The 23,148-nt window shown below is 44.0% G+C and overlaps 1 protein-coding gene across 7 annotated transcripts; it reads left to right on the plus strand.

Moving 5' to 3' along the window:
• Positions 1-241: 241 nt before the first annotated feature.
• LOC110496432 (anillin) lies at positions 242-19,099 on the plus strand. Of its 7 annotated transcripts, none has more exons than XM_036953012.1 (25): positions 242-419; positions 5,191-5,344; positions 5,777-6,268; positions 6,463-6,827; positions 7,723-8,060; positions 8,151-8,221; positions 8,431-8,684; positions 8,877-8,984; positions 9,107-9,239; positions 9,432-9,652; positions 9,858-10,009; positions 10,255-10,399; positions 11,863-11,998; positions 12,176-12,355; positions 12,615-12,741; positions 12,834-12,882; positions 13,211-13,264; positions 13,750-13,776; positions 14,017-14,035; positions 14,194-14,306; positions 14,700-14,753; positions 15,113-15,199; positions 15,346-15,453; positions 15,684-15,856; positions 16,180-19,099. In XM_036953012.1, exons 1-25 carry the CDS (start codon positions 402-404, stop codon positions 16,292-16,294), a joined length of 3,693 nt encoding a protein of 1,230 aa, XP_036808907.1. In that variant the 5' UTR covers positions 242-401; the 3' UTR covers positions 16,295-19,099. The 7 variants fall into 7 exon arrangements, with proteins under 7 accessions (XP_036808907.1, XP_036808908.1, XP_021428007.2 ...); XM_036953013.1 differs by having other exon boundaries at positions 8,434-8,684; XM_021572332.2 differs by having other exon boundaries at positions 7,723-8,221.
• Positions 19,100-23,148: the final 4,049 nt, after the last annotated feature.

Genomic DNA, 23,148 nt, shown 5'->3' on the forward strand with positions numbered 1-23,148 from the left:
GACTTTGTTATTTCACTTTGGTTTATTATCTATTTCACTTGCTTTGGCAATGTAAACATATGTTTCTCATGCCATTAAAGCCCTTTGAATCGAATTGAGAGTGAAACTTGAATCTGATTGGCTATAATGCGTCTGTCTACGCCCATTGTGTTCATCATTGGCTGTTTCGTGAATCCTGCGCGATTCCAACCGTCGGAGTCTGCGCAGTGAACAAAGCGCTGAAATTCAAATCTTGAACAGATGTTTCTTTAAAAAAAAAAAAAAAAACAGGAACGGAGGCGACTGGTTTGGAGAAACGTCGGCTCATAAACTTTCCGCGTTTGTGGAATTAGAATAGATAAACGATAATTATTTAATATAGCTAAGTCAGTAGATTTGAACAAAGATAAACTATTATCGGAATGGATCCGTTTACCGAGGTGAGTGCACATTTTCTTTATTTTATCTACTATAGCTAATAAGTAATGGTTAACATTTGCTAGCTAACGTTAGCTACCATGCCATGGCCAGCTAATGTTAGCTATCAAAAACAATTTGCTTGTTGCATTGCATTAAGATGTTAAACTGGTTTGATAACCAAAATACTCAGTGACTGTCATTAAACTACATATTTGTAGTACTGAAATAATGTTGTAAAACCTGCATGCATGCTGGCGTTAATCGCGTGTTAACTTAGTGGGGGTTAGGTAGCTGTTAACTACCTCGTTCATTTGTTCTTCAACAAAAGGGAATTTTAATATTTTGTTAACTAGCTAAAACTGGCCGATTTCAAATGTATAACCTCAACTGAAAGTTGTTGGAAACGTTGCATGTTAGATAGCCAAGTCAGCTGTTATATAAGTTACATCTAAACCCTGACACCTTCAGTGTGAAAAGTGAAAGACTAAAGTTACATACATGGGATGCTTTAGTGAATTTCAGAATGTCTGGAATAGAGAAGGCAGAAATAAAACAATTCAATAAACATTCTCCTGTAGCTCCTGTTCTGAAGGTATTTTTCCTCTTCATAATTATAATGCTGTACGTTACATGCCCGCATAAAGCAGTCGGGTGATTCTTCTTGTCAACAAGCCCCTCCCTTAACGTGCGAGCAGGGAGAGAGAAATCTACAATTCCCTTATTGGGAATGAATGAATGGATTCCATTCTCCCCAGGACAAGTTGGAGCTTGGAATAGTTCCAACCGTTGACTCCTTTAGTCAAAACTACTATGACAAAATTAAGAGTTTGAATATGAATACAGGAATTAACGTTTAGTGTTTTAGTGTTAGTGTTTAGTGTTTTCAGTTACACTGGGTGTTTTAACCTTAATTTCCATACAGCAGCTGCCTGACAATTTCACTATCAATTTTACCAAATGCACCATGAGGACTAGCTAGATTTAATTTTAAAATTCACCCTGGTTTGGTACTGGTTGTGTTCCATGACAACTCAGATATAGAAGAAGCAGCGGCCATCGGCAGTATACAAAATCCCTCAAATTTCCACTCCAACCAATAGAAAGGCCTCGTGAGATTTCAAATCCAGTAGCCACAACATGACAGGGGTGGCTCATTCCTAAGGAATGACGACCACTTTAACAAGTTTTCCACACAGCCTAGCCGGGTGAGAGAGCTGTTAAGGGAACTCTGAAACAGGCAGGAATGTGTTGTCTTGCACTGTAGCAGCCAGGGCTCTGGCCCAGGGCAATAAATCATGCCTCAGGACTGTTTGCCTTGGACTGGGGGGCCAGCTAGGGTTTTAGTGTACAGATGAGAAGAACAGACATGACATGAGGAGGCCAGGGAGAATAAGTTTAGAGGCAATGACAGCCTTTTATCGCCTTCAGACCCAGTAGTTTTTGTTGACCCTGTGATGTGGACGAAAACGTTTTCACTATTTGAAAGCCATAGACCCCCTCCATCCACTGTTCACTATGGGTTCAATAAAATAGAACAGAAAGGAAAACATACTAAAATGGCACCAACTTAAAGGGCAACTCCACCACTTTTCAACCTCATGTTCATTATCTCCAGCACCAAACCAATGTCTACATATGTGAAAACAGTGTGTTTCTGATGATGTGGTTAAAAAGATGAGAAGGTCCTAATCAATATTTCTGTGATATCAGTGTAGAATTTAAACGTAAGAAAGTGATTTTCAAAACCTGCAACGAGTTTCTAGCCAGGGGGAGTGTATTTTCTTGCCCACCACATCACTGCAAGTCTGTGTTTGAAAATAACTGTCATTGGGTAGAACTTTTTAAAGTTATATTTTTCTAGAAATTTGCCACTTTAAGTTACAGTACCAGTCAAAGGTTTGGACACACCTACTCAAGCGGTTTTCTTTATTTTTACTATTTTCTACATTGTAGAATAATAGTGAAGACATCAAAACTATGAAATATCACACATGGAATCATGTAGAAACCAGAAGGGTGTTAAACAAATCAAAATATACATAATATTTGAGATTCTTCAAAGTAGCCACCCTTTGCACACTTGGCATTCTCTCAACCAGCTTCATCAGGTAGGTTAATGCATTTCAATTAACAGGTGTGCCTTAAGTTAATTTGTGGATTTGTTTCCCTTAATGCGTTCAAGCCAATCAGTTGTTGTGACAAGGTAGGGGTGGTATAGAGAAGATAGGCCTATTTAGTAAAAGACCAAGTCCATATTATGGCAAGAACAGCCAAAATAAGCAAAGAGAAATGACAGTCCATCATTACTTTAAGACATGAAGTTCAGTCAACCCGGAACATTTCAAGAACTTCAAGTGCAGTCGCAAAAACCATCAAGCGCTATGATGAAACTTGCTCTCGTTCATTAGTTACTAGCCTCAGAAAGCGGCAATTAACTGCACCTCAGATTGCAGACCAAATAAATGCTTCACAGAGTTCAAGTAACAGACACATCAACATCAACTGTTCAGTGTGAATCAGCCTTCATGGTCAAATTGCTGGAAAGAAACCACTACTAAAGGACTCCAGTAAGAAGTGACTTGTTGGGGCCAAGAAACATAAGCAATAGACCTTAGATCGGTGGAAATTTGTCCTTTGGTCTGATGAGTCCTTATTTTAGATTTTTGGTTCCAACTGCCGTGTCTTTGTGAGACGCATTTTAGATTCTTCAAAGTAGCTATTATTTGCCTTGATTACAGCTTTGCACACTCTTGGCATTCTCTCAACCAGCTTCACCTAGAATGCTTTTCTAACAGTCTTGAAGAAGTTCCCACATGCTGAGCACTTGTTGGCTGCTTTTCTGTTACTCTGCTGTCCAACTCATCCCAAACCATCTGATGCACTCCTTCTTGGTCAAATAGCCCTTACACGGCCTGGAGGTGTGTTGGGTCATTGTCCTGTTGAAAAACAAATGATAGTCCCACTAAGCGCAAACCAGATGAAATGGCATATCACTGCAGAATGCTGTTAGCCATGATTGTTGTATGCCTTGAATTCTAAATAAATCAGCGTCACCAGTAAAGCACCCCCACACATCACAATTCCTCCCCCATGCTTTACGGTGGGAACTACACATGCAGAGATTATCCGTTCACCTACTCTGCACCTCACGGCGGTTGCAACCAAAAATCTCAAATTTGGACTCATCAGACCAAAGGACAGATACTCTCAGAGCCTGGTTACTCTCTAGGTTTCTTCCTAGGTTCTGGCCTTTCTAGGGAGTTTTCCCTAGCCACCGTGCTTCTACACCTGCATTGCTTGCTGTTTGGGGTTTTGGGCTGGGTTTCTGTATAGCACTTTGTGACATCGGCTGATGTAAGAAGGGCTTTATAAATACATTTCATTGATGAAATAAATGTGATACTCTATGTAGACATAGGGCTGGGCGATGTGGCCTAAACATCTAGATAAAATCTATTTTTTTTGTATTTATTATTTTTTAATTTTTATTTTACTTATGGGCAATCCAAAATATCAAGATTTGTGAAATGTTAAATGTAAAATGCACTGTATTCAAAAAGTCAGCAATAATCTATTAATTCAGGTCTTGTGAAATTATGCCTAGGTTAAGAGTAAGCCTTCCACAACCATACAACCCACTAATAATTTGTTGCAATAATCACTGATCTGACTTTCAAGTACCCTTTTGTTTACACATTTTACCAGAACCATGCATAATGGACCAACTTCTTGTAGCAGGCATTATGGAAAATTAACACAGGTCTCATAAACAATCTCTCAAGCAACAGCCCACATGCTCGTGAGTAGCAAGCTGATCTTTATATTTAAAGTATAGCTAACTTGGATCTATTTGCTAGCTAACAAGATAGAACAGTTGAATTGTTATGAACACACCGTTCTGTTCGTCTCCAACTGTTTGAACAGCATGTTAGCCTGTCCACTTTGTTCAGATGTTGAAATCAAGTGGCCTACCTTATTTCTCAGAATGAGAATGAGTTGCCAATTCCTTTGTTTTTGTAATGCTTATTGCACATTTACAAACAGACTAGACAGCTACTATAACAGTCTGTGGCTAAAATGCATCTAGTTGTATGTTGGACTGAGCATCCGAAAGGTAGCATGAATTTTCCAGAATCCGTGTTCATTGATACTCCCGTTTTAGTGCGGTCTGCTCTGGAGGAGTTGGAATTTGAGGAGCTGATACATAAAAAGGCTATTAGTAATGTTAAATTCTCCTTTATTACAGTAAAATGTCTTCATGTGTTTGTGTCCATATGACCGATTCTGTTGGACCAAATGCAAATAGTGAGTTGAAAGTAGTGATCGTTCATATTTGTTACTGTGAGTGGGATGGGCTTGGTGTGCATGTGTAATTGGGAAGATGCTCAGTAACGGTAGAAGGGGCGAAGGAGACGAGACCAAAAAGACATGAACAGGCGAACATAAACGCTCATCAGAAATGTTTACAAAATATGGAATATCGCACAAAAACATGCATTAGAATTAATCAAATGAATTTGATATCACCCAGCCCTATGTAGACACTGGTTGGGTGTTGGAGATAATGAATGAGGTTGAAAAGTGGCGGAGTTGCACTTTTACAATGGTGTGGAATGTCCCTCAGGATGTCACTTTTATGTGCTAGTCAATGCTGACTGGACAGTACGGTGGCTACTACTAAGTCCTGTTCTGATTAGATTCAATCAAATTAGAAAATAAGAAAAAATGCACACAGTGCTCTAAATGTAAATGTTATGTCATAATGAAGTATTGTTTTTCTTCCCTGTTCAGAAACTCCTGGAGAGGACCCGTGCTCGCTGGGAGAACCTGCAGAAGAAAATGGCAGAGAGGTCCACTGCTTCCAACAGACAGATGGCCAAGAGAGCTAGGGAGCCTCTGGCTGAGACATGCAACAGCCTGGTCACAGAGCCTGTCGTCGACAAAGGTAAGGAAGGCTTTCCTACAAAAAGATCATGCATTTTATGTTGTATCCCTTTGAGAATAAAAGTGTACCAATTATTATTTGCGAGCGCAGTGCTCCCTCTGGTTGCGAAAGTGAATATAGCGTAGATTAGTTTTGTTTTATTTGAAACGCCAGATGGTTCCATTAGCCTTCAGGAAGTGGTTGAACTTCCTGACCTGCATGTGCAGAGCTTTCCATACAGGAAGCTTGACTGTTGAAACTGCTCAGAGACTGATCTGATCAAATCAGAGTGGGATGTGTCTAGTCTTGCAGCTTTCCCGGTGCTGTGTACAAAAATAGACAAAATGGGGACGTTTCAGATTGTCTGTATATCAAATACTTATATTCATTTTATGGATTGGAAATCGTCCAGTGTGTAAACTTAACTCGTGGTGTTTCTTACTTGTCCCCCAGGCCCCCAACATTCCACCAAGCACTCTCCCTCCAAGCGGAGTCGTTCAGGTGAACTTGACAAGCCCACCATTATTGGCGAGGAGAACAGGGAGCCTGCAATGCCTCCTCGCACCCTGACCCCTACTCTGTCAGATCCCCAGACTGACCGGAAGCCCCCAACGGGCCCAGCCAGCATTCTCTCTGCCTCTTCTCTAGAGATGGTGGATGTCTGCCCTGCTCTTCCCGTTCCTGAACCAGAGCCCATGGTGGCAACACGGCTTGTGCCAGAGCAGGTCAGGGCCACGGAGGTAGAGCGCCCTGCCCCAAAACCAGAGAAGGTGGCTGTGAGTGCTGCTCCACAGAGGACCAGGGATGTGGAGGTGGTGCCTACTAGCACAGTTCTTCAGAGGAACAGAGAAGAGCAGGGGGAGGCTCCCACCTCCTCCACCCCTGCTGCCATGAAGTCTCGCCTGGCCAGACTAGCTGAACAGAGGCATTACTGGGACTCTGAAGGTAAGAAGCATGATTTTTTTGACTAGCTTGATCATTTCATTTGTACATGCAGCACCTGCTTAACCATTTATAGATGACCTGGAAAAACATTTTTTTATGCACCCTCTAATATCAGTTTTGAATTATACTACAACAATCATACTAAACAGTGTTTTGGGCTGACACATTTGAATATCTATGTTTTTCCTTCCAAGGTACCTCTGAGGTTCCAGACATCCCAGCAGCTCTGTCCCCAGTGAAGAACCAGACCCAGCCGAGGCAGGCCGTAGCCCCAGTCCCCACACCCGTCCATGCTGCTGCGTCCTCAGAGGCCCCTGTAGGCAGGAAGGGTCGGCTGGCCAACCTCGCAGCCACCATTGGGTCCTGGGAGGATGACCTCAGCCACGCGGCCCCTCGCAGCAGCAGAGACTATGCACAAGAGAAGCCTGGTAGTGTTAGTAACGCCACCCCTGCTTGGAGGAGAGAGGCTGGTGCTGGAGCCAAACCCACCTCTGCTGCTGCAGACCGTCCACAAATGACTCAGTCATCAAACAGAAAGCCTGCTCTGGATTCCAACCAGGTGAGTCACCAATCAATCAAATGTAATTTTAAAGCCCCTTTTACTTCAACCGATGTCACAAAGTGCTATACAGGAACCCAGCCTAAAACCCCAAGCAGCAAGCAATGCTGATTTTAGAAGCATGGCGGCTTGGAAAAACTCCCTAGAAAGGAAGGAACCTAGAGAGGAACCAGGCTCTGATGGGTGGCCTGTCCTCTTCTGGCCGTGCCGGGTGGAGATTATAACAGAACATGGCCAAGATGTTCAAACGTTCATAGATGACCAGCAGGGTCAAATAATAATAATCACAGTGGTTGTAGGGTGCAACAGGTCAGAACCTCAGGAGTTCATGTCAGTTGGCTTTTCATAGCCGATCATTCAGAGTTTGAGACAACGGGTGCGGTAGAGAGAGAGAGAGTCGAAAACAGCAAGTCTAGGAAAAGGTAGCACGTCCGGTGAATAGGTCAGGGTTCCATAGCCGCAGGCAGAACAGTGAAAACTGGAGCAGCAGCACGACCAGGTGGACTGGGGACAGCCAGGAGTCATCAGGTAGTCCTGAGGCATGGTCCTAGGGCTGAGAGATTATTATTTTTTTCTCACACCAGATAAGATGGGAGAAATACTCCAGATATAACAGACTGACCCTAGCCCCCCGACGCGTAAATACAACAGTTGACTTAGGAACATTATGATTAGTAACTAACTGTATGTCAATATGTCAATGCATGGGAGAAACTGATTCTATACAGCCATTTTGAATGTGAAAAATAAGACATTAAGATATGTATTGGTGATGCTTTGCAAGAATGCGGTGTGCAATAACTTATTTTAAATAGTTATGTTTCAACGCACATGCACAGGACTTTGAGATTTACTGAACAGTTTGGTTAATTATTTCCCTCTTGCATTTCTTCAGCAGCATGTCCACTCCCCAGTCAAGTCCACCAGAGCATTTCCCCCCAGCCCTCAGAAGACTGAAGTACCTGAAGCCAGACCAACTCTACGGACAGGCAGAGGTCTCCCCTCTCCTGTATCCAGTCCCCAGAGGAGTTACCAGGGGAGAGCCTCAGCCTTCACCCCCAGCCCCGAGAAAGGTGCTCTCTCCTCAGCCTCACCTGTGCCTCAGAGCCCCCTGAAGAACCAGGCCCTGTCCCGAGCCATGGAGGTCAACGGTAGCCCCGAGAAGCCAGAGCTCCCCACACAGCCCTCTACCATCAGGCCCACTGGACCCTCTGTCCTGCAGACCAGGGAGAGGTTCACAAAGGAGACCACCCCGGCCACTCCCCTGCAGCAGAGAGGCACCGCTGGAGCAACTGGACCATCTGTCCTGCAGACCAGGGAGAGGTTCACAAAGGAGACCACCCCGGCCACTCCCCTGCAGCAGAGAGGCACCGCTGGAGCAACTGGAACTCCAGGTGAGTGAGAATTAGCACTCAACTTAGCTTTGTTGTTTCCTACGCTAAAGTCGACAGCTTATTAGGATGTTCTGAAATATCAGATGTTTTAATACACCGTCTCTGCTCATTTGACAATTGCTGGTCAAACCATTGCTGGTTTCAAACATGTGTATGTCCACTTCCATTGTCCTCCAAGAGTTACTGAATATTTTCTATTCGATTTCCAGCAGATGTCAAGTCGTTCATGGAGCGTTTTGGGGAGAGGTGCCAGGAGCGTTCTGGCCTGAGTTCCCCTGCTACCTGCCATGGAGCAGCCACTCGTAACCCAAACATAGTGAACCCGTCTGGGGCAGGCCTGGCTGGTCGTACCCCTGTAGTGAGCCAGTCTGTGACCCCCAACACCAGGCTGGTGCAGGAGAGGCTGAGAGCTGCCCAGGCTGCCAACACTGCCACCACTGCCCTTGCACAGAAACAGAAACTGGTATGTACAGTTCACTTTATTTACCTAGACCATCTACCTTAATGTCTTTAGTTTTGCCTTTGTACAGCACTTAGGTGTTTCTTTTTGTAATAAATAGCTTATTTAATTTTTTTATTAAAAGTATTACATTTATGACATTTGTTTTGTGACCAGACTGATGGAAAGTAGTCCTTTTCTTGTTCTTTATTGCAGGAGCGTGAGTCAGAACTGGCTCAGATTCGTAACCGTTTCCAGAAAGGGAACAACATTTGGAAGAACAAGGAGGAGGTGGTAGACACCAAGAAACTCACACAGGCCAAGGTTGGTGGGGAAGTATATTTCTTTCGATCCCGCTTGGACAAAACTTAATATCTGGTGTATGATGGACGACTGCAAAGCACTTATGAAGGAAATGTTATTGAGCCTGTAATAATTTCTCTCAGGATCTGATTGAGCATCCTGAGGAGAGAGGGCCTGTTGTCTCACAGCCTGATGAGCCAACAGCTTCCCCTCTGGATAGCCTGAATGCTGCACCCAAGAAACCTTCTGAGGAAGAAACACAGGAAGAGGAATCGGGTATTGTATTTACTGAGTACACTACTTGATCATACTGACTTGGCTTTCTTAAGATTACACTGATCATAGAGGTCTTCGGATGCTTTAATTGGATGCTTTAATCGGAAGTTTTCGGTCATTAACAAACTTAATCATAGCAGTCCCCCTTATAGTTTAAGTGATGGCATCACGGTAACATTCCACTCACTGCAGATGAAGAAGAGAGTCATGAGATGGAGATGAAAGTGGACCAGTCCAACAACTCTGAGATCAACAACTTTGACGGGTTCCATGATCAGATTGAGGAGCTGAGTGGTGAGGAGGGTGAAGGAGAAGAGGAGGAAGATAAACTGAACATCTCCTCGATGTCCATCCTGGCCCCCTTCTCTGAGTCGGTGGCTGCTGTGATCAAGAGCCCAGTAAGGAAGATGATGGTGAGTTACAGTACAAAGCTGGAAACAAAATGGGGGGGGGAAATGCTAAGCATACAAAGTATAATAATCTTTCAGCTATTTAATGTATTGGACTGCTTTTGAATGGAAGCGTGTCTTATTTTGTTTGTGCCCATGGACTAATGTCATGGCTAATAATGACATTTTTGGGCCAACCTAATACATTTTTATGTATATCCCTGCCCAGACGTCGACCCCAGCCAGTTCATTCAACGCTAAGAGCCAGACTCCTGACATTGTTTCCAGACCCAATAAGTTCCAAAGGGCTCGCTTGCTCCGGGCTGGGTCATCAGACAGCCTAGAGACAGATGAACATGAGGACCACAACCTGCCCTACAGGTAACCAACCAGTCAACGCCACATATCCTAACTAGTGCCTTACTGACTTGATGGTATCTCTAATGTAACTGTCTGAGTTTCACCCCTTCAAATGATACGTCAACTACTTTTTTTATTTGTCACTTTAGTTTCACTGAGTTCAAGATACGACCCCTAACTATTTTCTCTTAGGTCGTTCAGACTCTTGTATCCAATTAACACTCTGATACTTGTTCACTCTCTACATGTTTTCCTTTCTCTTCTAGTATTGATGCGTACAGGTCGACCAGGATCAAGGAGAGTACCGAGAGGCCCTGTGTGAAGCAGGTCATCGTGAAGGAGGACGTGTCTCGGAGAGCAGCAGAGGAGCCCAGGAGTCAAGGACACACCAGCATCAAACAGAAGATGAAGGTAAAGGCACGACAGACTGCTCCAAAACCGCCATAAAAAAGCCAGACTAAAAATAGAGCTGTTTGGCCATAATGACCATTGTTATGCTGGGGGGGGGGGGGGGGGGCTTGCAAGCCGAAGAGAACCATCCCAACCGTGAAGCACGGGGCTGGCAGAATCATGTTGTGGGGGTGCTTTGCTGCAGGAGGGACTGGTGCATTTCACAAAATAGATTGCATCATGAGGCAGAAAAAGTATGTGTATATATTGAAGCAACATCTCAAGACATGAGTCATGAAGTTCAAGCTTGGTCGCAAATGGGTCTTCCAAATGGACAATGACCCCAAGCATACTTCCACAGTTGTGGCAAAATGGCTTAAGGACAACAAAGTCAAGGTATTGGAGTGGCCATCACAAAGCCCTGACCTCAATCCCATAGAAAATTTGTGGGCAGAACTGAAAAAGCGTGTGCGAGCAAGGAGGCCTACAAACCTAACTCAGTTATACCAGCTGTCAGGACGAATGGGCCAAAATTCACCCAGCTTATTGTGGGAAGCTTGTGGAAGGCTACCCGAAACGTTTGACCCAAGTTAAACAATTAAAGGCAATGCTACCAAATACTAATTGAGTGTATGTAAACCTGACCCACTGGGAATGTGATGAAAGAAATAAAAGCTTAAATAAATTGTTCTCTACTGTTATTCTGACTTTTCACATTCTTAAAATGAAGAGGTGATCTTAACTGACCTAAGACAGGGAATTTTTACTAGAATTAAATGTCCGAAATTGTGAAACTAAGTTTAACTGTATTTGGCTACGGTTATTTAAACATCCGACTTCAACTGTAGGTGTTCCTTTTGTCAAGATGGGAAAGGGCAGCGTTGAGTGCAATAGAGATTGCATCATCTGTTGGGGCGCTATGCAAATTGGATTTGGGTCTAGGGTTTCTGGGATGATGCCTACAGACGTGAGTGCTACTGGTCGGTAGTCATTTAGGCAGGTTACCTTAGTGTTTTTGGGCACAGGGACTATGGTGGTCTGCTTGAAACATTTAGGTATTACAGACTCTGCCATGGACAGGTTGAAAATGTCAGTGAAGACACTTGCCAGTCGGTCACCGCGTACTCGGAGTACACGTCCTGGTAATACGTCTGGCTCTGCGGCCTTGTGAATGTTGACCTGTTTAAAGGTCTTACTCACATCGGCTACCGTGAGTGTGATCACTTCAGAGTGAATTTCAGAGGTGTCCCTGTCATACTGTTGGGAATAGTAAGGGATGTAGTAGTAGAGTATAAAATGTCATTCTGTACAAAAACAGACTTCATAGATTCAAGGTGTAAGTGCTCTGAGTGCAAAATATGTTACTACTTATAAGTACATCCCTTGGGATCTATTCCCCCTCATTCCATGTTGGTTCTTCTGACCACCGATGTTGATTTCCTCGTGACCAATAAGATTTATTCTTTCTGATTGATTACTTGTAGGTTCTGACCTATGAGATGAACCTGCAGCAGACTGTGATCAGCCAGGCCAGCCAAGCCTTGAACTGCTGTACTGATGAGGAGCATGGGAAAGGCTCGCATGTGGAGGCAGAGGCTGAGCGGCTGCTGCTCATAGCCAGTGAGTTCCCTTCCACCCCTACAACATCGGTGCCCACACTGACAGCCAATCCCAATTTGCTCCATACCCCTTGGGGATGGGCGTTTTATATCTTAAGACTATCGACATGCATTTCTCATAAACACTGCATTCTGTTTTCTTCAGTCTTTCTTACGTTTTTTTCTTGTCACCCTCCAGCGGAGAAGCGGGGGGCACTGAAGGCTGAGTTGGACCGTCTGAAGGGAGAGGGTCCTAGTGGTCATAGGAGGGGGCAGGGTGGGGACATGGGGGTATCCGCCTCCAAGGGATCCATCTCTCTCCTGGAGCTACGATTGCCCCTCAAGGCTGACTTTGTCTGCTCTGCTGCTAGCAAGCCAGGTAGAGACCCAACAATTGTTACTTAATTATCTCTTCTAACCACCTTTTTTATTTTTGTTGGTGAATGATGTATGTCTTTAGTGTGCAATGTGCCTTCAACCAAATTGCCTTTGTGGACAATACAGTTATATTGATCTCCTGTTTTCCACATTGTACTGTCTGATACAAGTACATTGTTCATTCCAATTGTAATATACATCATGTATAGTGTTAGACTGAACTCATTACATTTTCCACTTTATGTATGTGTTTATTCCAGAGTGGTCCAGCCATTACTTCTTCATCATGATCCGTGCTGGAGCTGAGAATACAGTTGCTACTCCCCTAGCCAGCACAAGTAGCGCTATCAGTGGGGACGCAATCACCTTCTCTACCAAGTTCACCATGTGAGTTAAACTGCACTGATTCTCTCTCTGAAATTCTGTAGAATAGTACCACTGTCATGTTCTAATGCCTTTCTCACTCTCTTCCATTTTAGGCCTGACGTCTCTAACGACTTTGCAATTGATATTGAGGTTTACTGCCTGGTGAGTCTTTGCTGCTTTTTGTAAATGGGGGCGGCAGGGTAGCCTAGTGGTTAGAGCGTTGGACTAGTAACCGGAAGGTTGCGAGTTCAAACTCCCGAGCTGACAAGGTACAAATCTGTCGTTCTGCCCCTGAACAGGCAGTTAACCCACTGTTCCCAGGCCGTCATTGAAAATAAGAATTTGTCCTTAACTGACTTGCCTGGTTAAATAAAGGTAAAAAAAAAAAAAAAAAAAAAAAAAAAAATGCAAATGTGGTGATTGTTATTGTTTGAGGAGGACTCTGACTGAGCTGAGATATTACTCACTCTAACCCTGGTTATTTCTTCAGGTGCAGAAGCGTGAGTTGAACCCTGACAAGAGGAAGAAGCCCAGCAAGTCAAAGGTGTGATTTAATCAAATATAGTGTAACAAACTGTACAATTCAGTTTATTGAATATTTGAACTGGGAATAGTAGTTTCTACTTGAATACGGTGCAATTGCTATGTATCAGAATATGCATTTAGACCATTGCATTTAGAGATATGTTTAAACAACATCCTGTCTCTAAGATGAGATTTGGTGGAGCCGTGTTCACGAGGCCCATGAGTTGTGCTTGTCAGTAGGGACTCATTTTAAAAACCCCACTCACCTTTTGGTGTGGGTGTACTGTAATTTTCCTGCTCGGTAGTAGAACAGCTAGCTAGCTGTAGGCATACCTGGGCCTACTGCTTCCCAACACACATTAGGCTCCACGTTCCATTCCAACACACAGTGAAGGGTCTCTTTGGCAGGGTTGGCTTAGTCAGTGTTTTGAATTACCCATTCATTCACTTGTCTATGTCCTGACGTAACCACTTCTGAAACGGAATCACCTTTTCTCTTTCTAGGCCATCACTCCCAAGAGGTTCCTCTCTGTAAGCTTTCATTCTTACCCTCCTTATCCAATACTGCCTTCTGGTCATGTACAGAATGTTTGTTTGAACACTTATCCTATCTGTTTGGTAGGAATGATCACCACATGGAAAATGTAGAAATGCATTATACTATTATTCTGTTACTGTTGTCATATATGATGTATGCAGTACGTAAAGTCAGCGATCTTGTAAATGATTCTAAACATGCCTCCTCTTCGTAACCTCTCTTTGCCCCTATAGAAGAGCAGTTTGACTCCAGGTAAGGATACTTTTTAAATAACTGCTGCTGGTGGATAATGTTAATGGTTTTACTTGCAGTAATTGTGATGTGTGGTTCAGTTGAAAATTCTAGTTCATTTTGCAAGTCTCGATGTGACAAATGTAGCTTAAACAAAAAATATTCTTCTCTCTTTGCAGTGGTGGCCAGTCCTGGGGGCCCTAATACTGTCCGCACCAGTAACTTTGTCCTGGTCGGGTCTCACAAGCTGACTCTTGCCTCAATTGGGAAAAACAAGTTCCTATTGGAGAAGGTAAAATCCGAAGACTTTTGTAACATTTTAACTTTTCTCTTCTGACTCTTCACTTCCATCTCTATCCTGAATTCACCCTCTATTTCCACTTAGGCTGACCTCTGCTGTGTCTCTGCACATAATACCAGCTGTCCAGGGTAATCGTAGGGTAGGGGGTAACATTTGTACAAGTTAGAACTGACAGTCCTGATAGAGGCCGGACCAGGGAGGCAGGCCTCCAAATCTGAAACACAACACACACACACAGTCTTTGTTCTCCCACCTGCACTGTCTGTGTGCTGCCTGCCCGCCTGCACTGTCTGTGTGCTGCCTGCCTGCCTGCACTGTCTGTGTGCTGCCTGCCCGCCTCGGACGCTTATTTACTCACGCACTCTCCTTGTTTCTCTCTTTTAGATCAAATATGAAGGCATTGAGAGAGCGCTTCTTAGAGACATGTTTCACAGCAAGGTTGCTACTCCATCCATGACCACTTTTTAATATTTTGGTGTGTGGTGGTTTGTGACAAAAGAATCTGCTTCTGTTGTGGCACTAACATTTGTAACCTCAATCTACAAGTTGGTTGGTATTGTTGTGAGAAAAGTAAGTTGTGCTGGATGTCTTTTGTATGTTTTTTTTAGTGGGTGTTTCAGGCACGGTGTCCAGTAAAGTTCTCACCATCCAGCCAATTGACTCTTATTAGAAGACAACAGGCTTGCAATTCTGCCTAAAACCTCATTAACCCCATCTGTCCTGTCACCCAGCATTTTGTGGAGGTGTTTGTTTTTTAGCTGAGGCCTGTGTTACATGTCCTGTGTAATCTGTTCCAGGTGCCTTTCCTGTGCCCCATGGAGGGCCATATCTACCTGAAGATGCAGTGTGAGGTGGGCTCCCTGGTGGAGGAGAGAGGCTTCCTGGTGAGTACACAAATGCATCAGATGCAGTGTAAACATAGCCTAAACAGATCACCCATGCCCTCAGGTTGTCAGGTTGTGTTTGTTATTTAGAGGGGAGACATTTGAGATTTCACGCTTTCTTAATCTGTATATTTTTTGTTTTACAGACTATGTTTGAGGATGTGAGTGGATTCGGAGCATGGCACAGGAGATGGTGTGTCCTGTCAGGATACTGTATCTCCTACTGGACCTACCCTGATGATGAGAAACGCAAGGTAGGAGGATGTTGAAGCCAACTATTGGAGTTTAGTTTTGAATGATGAGCCCTGTGAGTCTTAATTTTTCAATATCATAGGACCAGTGGGAATAGGCATTTGGGTTTTGTGGTTATTGTTGACGGTTTTAATGTACCAGTATGTCAATTCATGTTGCTACCAATTAGAGTAGCTTTTTATGTATTTTAATTGTCATTTACATTTCTTTGGGTGGGTTCATGTCTATCTAGAACCCAATGGGTCGCATCAACTTGGCCAACTGCATCAGTCGTAAGGTGGAGCCAGCCAACCGAGAGTTCTGTGCCAGGCCCAACACCTTCGAGTTGATCACTGTCCGGCCTCAGAGAGAGGACGACAGAGAGACGCTCGTCAGCCAGTGTAAAAACACCATGTGTGTCACCAAGTAAGTCACTGGTCGAAGTTGCTATAGTACCCTGTGTTGTTTTGTAGGCAAATACCTTGTGTGGAGCAGTTATTTGAAGTCTTGGAAGATTGATGGCTGATTTTATGACATTTGACACACTGAAGCTCAAGTTTTCTATTTTCTGTACTCTACTCCCTGAAGTGAGCACTTGTTCCCTCCCCCTCAGATTAAAAAACAATTGGATGTGTGTAGGCAGTGTCTAGTGTTACCATATTTCTTAAACCAATCCAATGCCTTTAAATCATTCAGGGAAGTGACTTGGGTCTCTGAAACGCATAATGACTCTTCCCGTGTACCTGCAGGAACTGGCTGTGTGCTGACACAAAGGACGAGAGGAACCTGTGGATGCAGAAGCTCAACCAGATCCTGGTGGACCTGCGCATGTGGCAGCCAGACTCCTGCCACAGGCCTGTGTGAGAGCACAGCTCCCCCACCTGGACTAGAGGGCTAACAACACTCTGCATGGTTCTGGGTCTCGCATATGGACTGTCACAATCAGTGACACTTACGATGACTAAGTGCAATACAGTATTCAAGTTATTAAATAGGATTTACATGTGTATTATATTTTTAGATGCTTTAGTGGACAGTCAAGACAGTTTAAGTCAGGGATGGGCAACTGGGGGGCCCCCTTTTGTAGCCCCCCATTCTCCAACTCATTCTGGGTCTCATCCAGGGTTTTCGTTAGGAAACTGTGGCGCTGGACGTTTGAACAGCCACATTTTAATTTACAAGACATTTTGAGAAATCTGCTGGACCCATATGTATTGGGTGCGTAATCTGATTATGGCGTCCACCCACAGTGCTCAGAATGACGAATCACATTTTGTTTATGGTAATTCATATTAACAGAACATTCAAGTCAGATACAACGATGTGCGGTCCTGATTCTGATGGCCACTTTGAAAATGTTAGAATAAGTGTCTACATTTATCTTTCCTCGGCCAACAACATGAGCAACGGAAAGCAAAACCACTAGCTATGTCAATCTGCTATCCATAGTAGAAATGTTTACCTATTTTATTGGTCAGCTTGTTGAGAAATAGCCTATTCCAAATAGACTCTGAGACCGTAATGGGAAGATGGTGCCCAAATTCATACAATCAGTAGGTCTAGGCTACATTTTAAAAAATTACCTTAAAGCAATGAATCTGAAACAACCAATCCAAACATTTAGCTTAATGTTGATAAACTATGATCCCATGGCGCTTGCAATGCCAGGGTTGTGGGTTCGATTCCCACAGGGGACCAGTGCGAAAATATATGCACTCACTACTGTAAGTCCTACTGAAGAAGAGCGTCTGCTATGTGCACATGTTTGTTCCATAGTACAGTTAGTGGGAAAACACCAAAAGGGCACTGCACCTGCAAGCAGTTTCATGTGATGGATGAAAATATCTGTTAGACATTTAAAAAGAGGAGATCTAATAGGTTCAGGTTTCAAACAATTAAGTATATGTTTTCAAAATGCATAGCCTACTGCCTCCAAAGTGGTGTGTCACGCGTTGCTGAAGCCTGCCTTCTGTTGCCCTTTGAGATGCTACAGCAGCTCTCACTGTCTGACATATTTTCCGCTCTGTCTGTATGCTTTAGGTGTGTGATAAATAAGATGCATGAAGAATGTACTGTAGCCTACGCATGCGCCAATTTAATTCCACTAAATGAAGCAAATGAACCTATAGACCTATAAGCATAACAAGTCAAATGTATTTCCATCAATGAATAGGTCCAACAAACAAAACAATCACAATGGGATCCTCCCCCCGGACAATTTGCAGGTGCAACTTTTATATCGGCTTTTCTATTTCCTGGTCTCAACTTACCGTTGAGATAAACATTTAGAAATTTGGTTGTGCATCAGCAGTTTCTGTTAAAGCCGTCACTCAATTATCCCATGGTAAGTTAGTCATGGTCAAATTACAGATGTGGGCCCCATTTAGATATTTTGTTACTCAGATATATTAACTGCAAACACTCCTCTCCGACCCCTGGCGAAATGTGTAGAATTGCAGCAAACTTGCTTTAAAACGGACCTTTTATTTGTGCTCCATGGCAAACTGTGCAGAACATGTTCTCCCAAACATACTTTTCTTCTCTCCGCTGTCAAGGGGGGCCGTTTAAAAATATTTTTCTCAAGGTCACTGCATGTGTGTTTATTGATGTGGGTACTCAGACCCACAAGCCACTGGAGCCCCTCATGATGAGTTAAGATTTTGTGGCCCCCACCCTTATCAATGTTGCCTATCCCTGGTTTAAGTTGTGAGAGAAATATCAGTAAAGCCATACTTGTGTAGATATTTCAGTATTGACTAGGGCTGCTGGTGCTTTTACACAGTCCACACTGACCCTGTATTTTATATGCATGTCCAAAGTGTTGGGAGGCCATACCCTCAAATATTTGAGAGAATTGAGAAAGTAGCATTTTGGTTGTCTATGCTTATACTCCCACGATGCAGCTTGCTGACAAGATATGGCTTCATAGGTTGACTTTGTTTTGTCTGATTTAACGTTTTGAATCAATATTTAACTTGATGTGTCACAACCAATTCTAGAATTGTCTGCGTCGGTGCCAAGGTTATGCACCAGGATGTTGTGTTTTTTTGCTATTCCCTTTTTTCTTCCTTTGCAATCTTAGCTAACCTTATATTTATCATGTTGTGCACTGTGGGTAGAAACTTCTGAGCTGTCGAGACTACCGAACAAAAAAGCCTTTAATATTGTTTGTATTTATGTCAATGTTTTATATTTTTGTGTCCAGGTTTTAAAGGGTTACAGTTAAACAGGGGGTGTGGATCTGCAGGTATTGGTATAGAATACCACCATTCTATTGTAATGGAAAACTTTGACAGATTATTGCATATCCTTTTTTGTATGGGCAGATTTCTATTCTCATTTTAGTATAGCTAGCTCTACACTAAGTTGAAAGCTTATTCTCAGTTCAAGTTTTAAGCATGTGCTTGGAGGACTGAAGATGCTACTTACTCTTGTGATGTTTTGGGGAGGATAATATGCCTTATCTACCCTTTAATTAGTGCACAAAATGTTAATTATTCTCCAAATGTTGACAGGTCTATCATATCCCCTGATCTGTCCTGTCTAAATGCCAGTCTTTCATTTGAACAACAAGCACTCCAAAGATTCATTGAATGTACTGGTATTTCTAAAATGAGACTTAAATAAATGCCAGCTTTAACCAAAATAGTTGGTTTTCTTTCAAGCTGATCAGAGTTGCAGTTTCATGTTCTTTAGGGTACTTTTTCTTGTTTTTAGACCATGTAGAAGAGCATGTCAATATAAAATAGGCTATTAAGGGTGAGAAACTTTACATTTTTCTGTGTTTACTTGCCTGGAACCATGTACAATTTAACTAAATAGAATGGCTAAATTTAAACTGCATGTCCTCGATAGAATAAAGCCGAAACCACACAGATTCAGTAAACGGTGTCGACATTTGCGTGAGAGTAGAGTGCGTTAATTCACACACTGCTTAGCTTAAGCCATGTGGAGTATGTGGACACCCCTTTTTTAAATGTGTGGATTTGGCTATTTCAGCCACAAACATTGGCAGTAGAATGGCCTTACTGAAAGCTCAGTGACTTTCAACGTGTCACTGCCGTAGAATGCCGTAGAAACCTTTCCAACAAGTCAGTTCGTTACATTTCTGCCCTGCTCGAGCTGCCCCGGTCAACTGTAAGTGCTGTTATTGTGAAGTGGAAATGTCTAGGAGCAACAACGGCTCAGCCCCGACGTGGTAGGACACACAACTTCCAGAATGGGACCGGCGAGTGCTGAAGCGCTTAATGCGTAAAAATCGCCTGTCCTCGTTTGCAACACTCACCACGAGTTCCAAACTGCCTCTGGAAGCAACATCCGCACAAGAACTGTTCAGGCGGAGCTTCATGAACTGGGTTTCCATGGCAGAGCAGACGCGCACAAGCCTAAGATCACCATGTGCAATGCCAAGCATCGGCTGGAGTGGTGTAAAGCTTGCCTCCCATTGGACTCTGGGGCAGTGGAAATGCGTTCTCTGGAGTGATGAATAGCGCTTCATCTGTCAGTCCAACTGAAGAATCTGAGTTTGGCAGATGCCGGGAGAATGCTATCGGCCCGACTGCATTTTACCAACTACATTTTGGTGAAAGGAATAATGGTTCGGGCTAAGCCCTATAGTTCCAGTGAAAGGAAACTGTAACACTATGAAATGCACAGTGACAGAATTCAGAACATGGTCTGTTCTTAGTGTTCTCCCTGTACACTCACACAGACAGTATAGTGAAAAAGGCGCTACAACGACTCTTCAACCTCAGGAGGATGAAGAAATGTGGCTTATCACCTAAAACCCTCGCAAACTTTTACAGATGCACAATTGAGCGCATCCTGTTGGGCTGTATCACCGCCTGGTACGGCAACTACACCGCTCTCAAACGCAGACTAACAATAACGAGGCTATTACAGGGGGCACCGGTACTGAGTCAGTGTGCGGGGTACAAGTTGAGGTAATTTGTACATGTAGGTGGGATTGACGTGACTATGCATAGGTAACAAACGGCAAGTAGCAGCAGTGTGCAAAAGGGAGGGGTGGGGGGGCAATGTAAATTGTCTATTGGCGATTTTATGAATTGTTCAGCCAACTTATGGTTTAGGGGTAAACGCTGTTGAGGAGCCTTTTGGTCCTAGACTTGGCGCTCTGGTACCGCTTGCCGTGAGGAAGCAGAGAGAACAATCTATAACTTGGGTGACTGGAGTCTCTGGCAATTTTATAGGCTTTCCTCTGACACCGCCTACTACATAGGTCCTGGATTGCAGGAAGCTTGGCCCCAGTGATGTATTGAGCCGTTCACACTACCCTCTGTAGCACCTTACGGTCAGATGCCGAGCAGTTGCCATACCAGGAGGTGATGCAACCGGTCAGGATGCTCTCGATGGTGCAGCTGTAGAACCTTTTGAGGATCTGGGGACCCATGCCAAATCTTTCAGTCTCCTGAGGGGGAAAAGGTTTTGTCATGCCCTCATCACGACTGTCTTGGTATGTTTGGACCATGATAGTTTGTTGGTGATGTGGACACCAAGGAACTTGAGACTCTCGACCCGCTCCACTACAGCCCCGTCAATGTTATTGGGGGCATGTTCGGCCCGCTTTTTCCTGTAGTCCACGATCAGATCCTTTGTCTTGCTCACATTGAGGGAGAGGTTGTTGTCCTGGCACCACACTGCCAGTTCTCTGACCACCTCCCTATAGGCCGTATCATCGTTGTCGGTTATCAGGCCCACTACTGTTGTGTTGTCAGCAAACTTAATGATGGTGTTGGAGTCGTGTTTGGCCATGCAGTCGTGGGTGAACAGGGAATACAGGAGGCGACTAAGTACACACCCCTGAGGGGCCCCGGTGTTAAGGATCAGCGTGGCAGACGTGTTGTTGCCTACTCTTAACACCTGGGGGCTGCCCTTCAGGAAGTCCAGGATCCAGTTGCAGGAGGTGTTGAACGCTGAGGTCAATGAACAGCATTCTCACATGGGTGTTCCTTTTGTCCAGGTGAGAGAGCGGTGTGGAGTGCGATTTAAAATTGTGTCATCTGTGGATCTGTTGGGGCGTTATGTGAATTGGAGTGGGTCTAGGGTGTCCGGGAGGATGCTGTTGATCTGAGCCATGACCAGCCTTTCAAAGCACTCAATGGCTACTGACGTGAGTGCCAAGGGGCGGTAATCATTTAGGCAGGTTACCTTCGCTTCCTTGGGCACAGTGACTATGGAGGTCTGCTTGAAACATGTAGGTATTACAGAGTCTGTCAGGGAGAGGTTGAAAATGTTACTTGAAGACACTTGCTCGCATGCTTTGAGTACCTGTCCTGGTAATCCGTCTGGCCCAGCGGCTTTGTGAATGTTGACCTGTTTAAAAGTTTTGTTCACATTGGCTCCGAGAGCGTTATTACAGTCATCCAGAACAGCAGGTGCTCTCGTGCATGATTCAGTGTTGCTTGCCTCGAAGCGAGCATAAAAGGCATTTAGCTCATCTGGTAGGCTCACGTCACTGGGCAGCTCGCGTCTGGCTTTCCCTTTTGTAGTCCGTAATAGTTTTCAATCCCTACCACATCCGGCGAGCGTCGGAGCCGATGTTGTAGGATTCAATCTTAATCCTGTATTGACGCTTTGCTTGTTTGATGGTTCATCGGAGGACATAGCGGGGTTTCTTATAAGCGTCCAGATTAGTGTCCCACTCCTTGAAAGCGGCAGCTCTAGCCTTTAGCTAAATGCGGATGTTGCCTGTAATCCATGCCTTCTGGTTGGGATATGTACGTACAGCCACTGTGGGGACGACGTCATTGACACACTTATTGATGAAGCCGATGACTGAGGTGGTGTATTCCTCAATGACATTGGATGATTCCTGGAACATATTCCAGTCTGCTAGCAAAACAGTCCTCTAGTGTAGCATCCGTGTCATCTGACCACTTCCGTATTGAGCGAGTCACTGGTACTTCCTGCTTTAGTTTTTGCTTGTAAGCAGGAATCAGGAGGATAGAATTATGGTCAGATTTGCCAAATGGAGGATGGGGGAGAGCTTTATGCATCTATGTGTGTGGAGTAAAGGTGGTCTAGGATTTTTTTCCCTGGTTACACATGTGACATGCTGGTAAAAAATTGTTGAAACTGATTTAAGTTTGCCTGCATTAAAGTCCCCGGCCACTAGGAGTGCTTTTTTTCCCTTTGCTTTTGGCATTATAGAATTGCTTGAGGGTGGTCTTAGTGCCAGCTTTGCTTTGTGGTGGTAAATAGATGGCTACAAATAATACTGATACTCTCTTCGTAGATAGTGTGGTCTACAGCTTATTATAAGGTACTCTACCTCAGGCGAGCAATACCTCGAGACTTTAATATTAGACATTGCGCACCAGCTGTTATTGACAAAAAGACACACGCCCCCACCCCTCGTCTTACCAGAGGTAGCATCTAAATACCGCTAGCTCTATATTGTCTATCTTCGTTCAGCCACATCTCGGTGAAACATAAGATGGTATAGTTTTTAATATCCCGTTGGTAGGATAATCTTAATCGTAGGTTATCAATGATTGCACGATAGCAAGAAGAATGGAAGGCAATGGGAGTATACTTGCTCACCTCCGGATTCTCAAAAGGGTGCCTGATCTACGGCCTCTTTTCCGGGGTCTTTTCTTCACAGAAAAGGTATGGATCTGGGCCTGTTCCAGTGAAAGCAGGATATCCTTCTCGTGGGACTCAGTCCACAGTGATAATTGCTTTTCTGGTGTCCACAA

This window comes from Oncorhynchus mykiss, chromosome 18 (assembly GCF_013265735.2).
Source record: "Oncorhynchus mykiss isolate Arlee chromosome 18, USDA_OmykA_1.1, whole genome shotgun sequence".
Classification (NCBI taxonomy): domain Eukaryota; kingdom Metazoa; phylum Chordata; class Actinopteri; order Salmoniformes; family Salmonidae; genus Oncorhynchus; species Oncorhynchus mykiss.

Coding starts and splice junctions, on each gene's coding strand:
- LOC110496432 (XM_021572332.2), top strand. Junction 6,828..7,722: donor CTGCTCTGGATTCCAACCAG/GTGAGTCACCAA, acceptor GCATTTCTTCAG/CAGCATGTCCACTCCCCAGT. Junction 14,754..15,112: donor GAGACATGTTTCACAGCAAG/GTTGCTACTCCA, acceptor AATCTGTTCCAG/GTGCCTTTCCTGTGCCCCAT.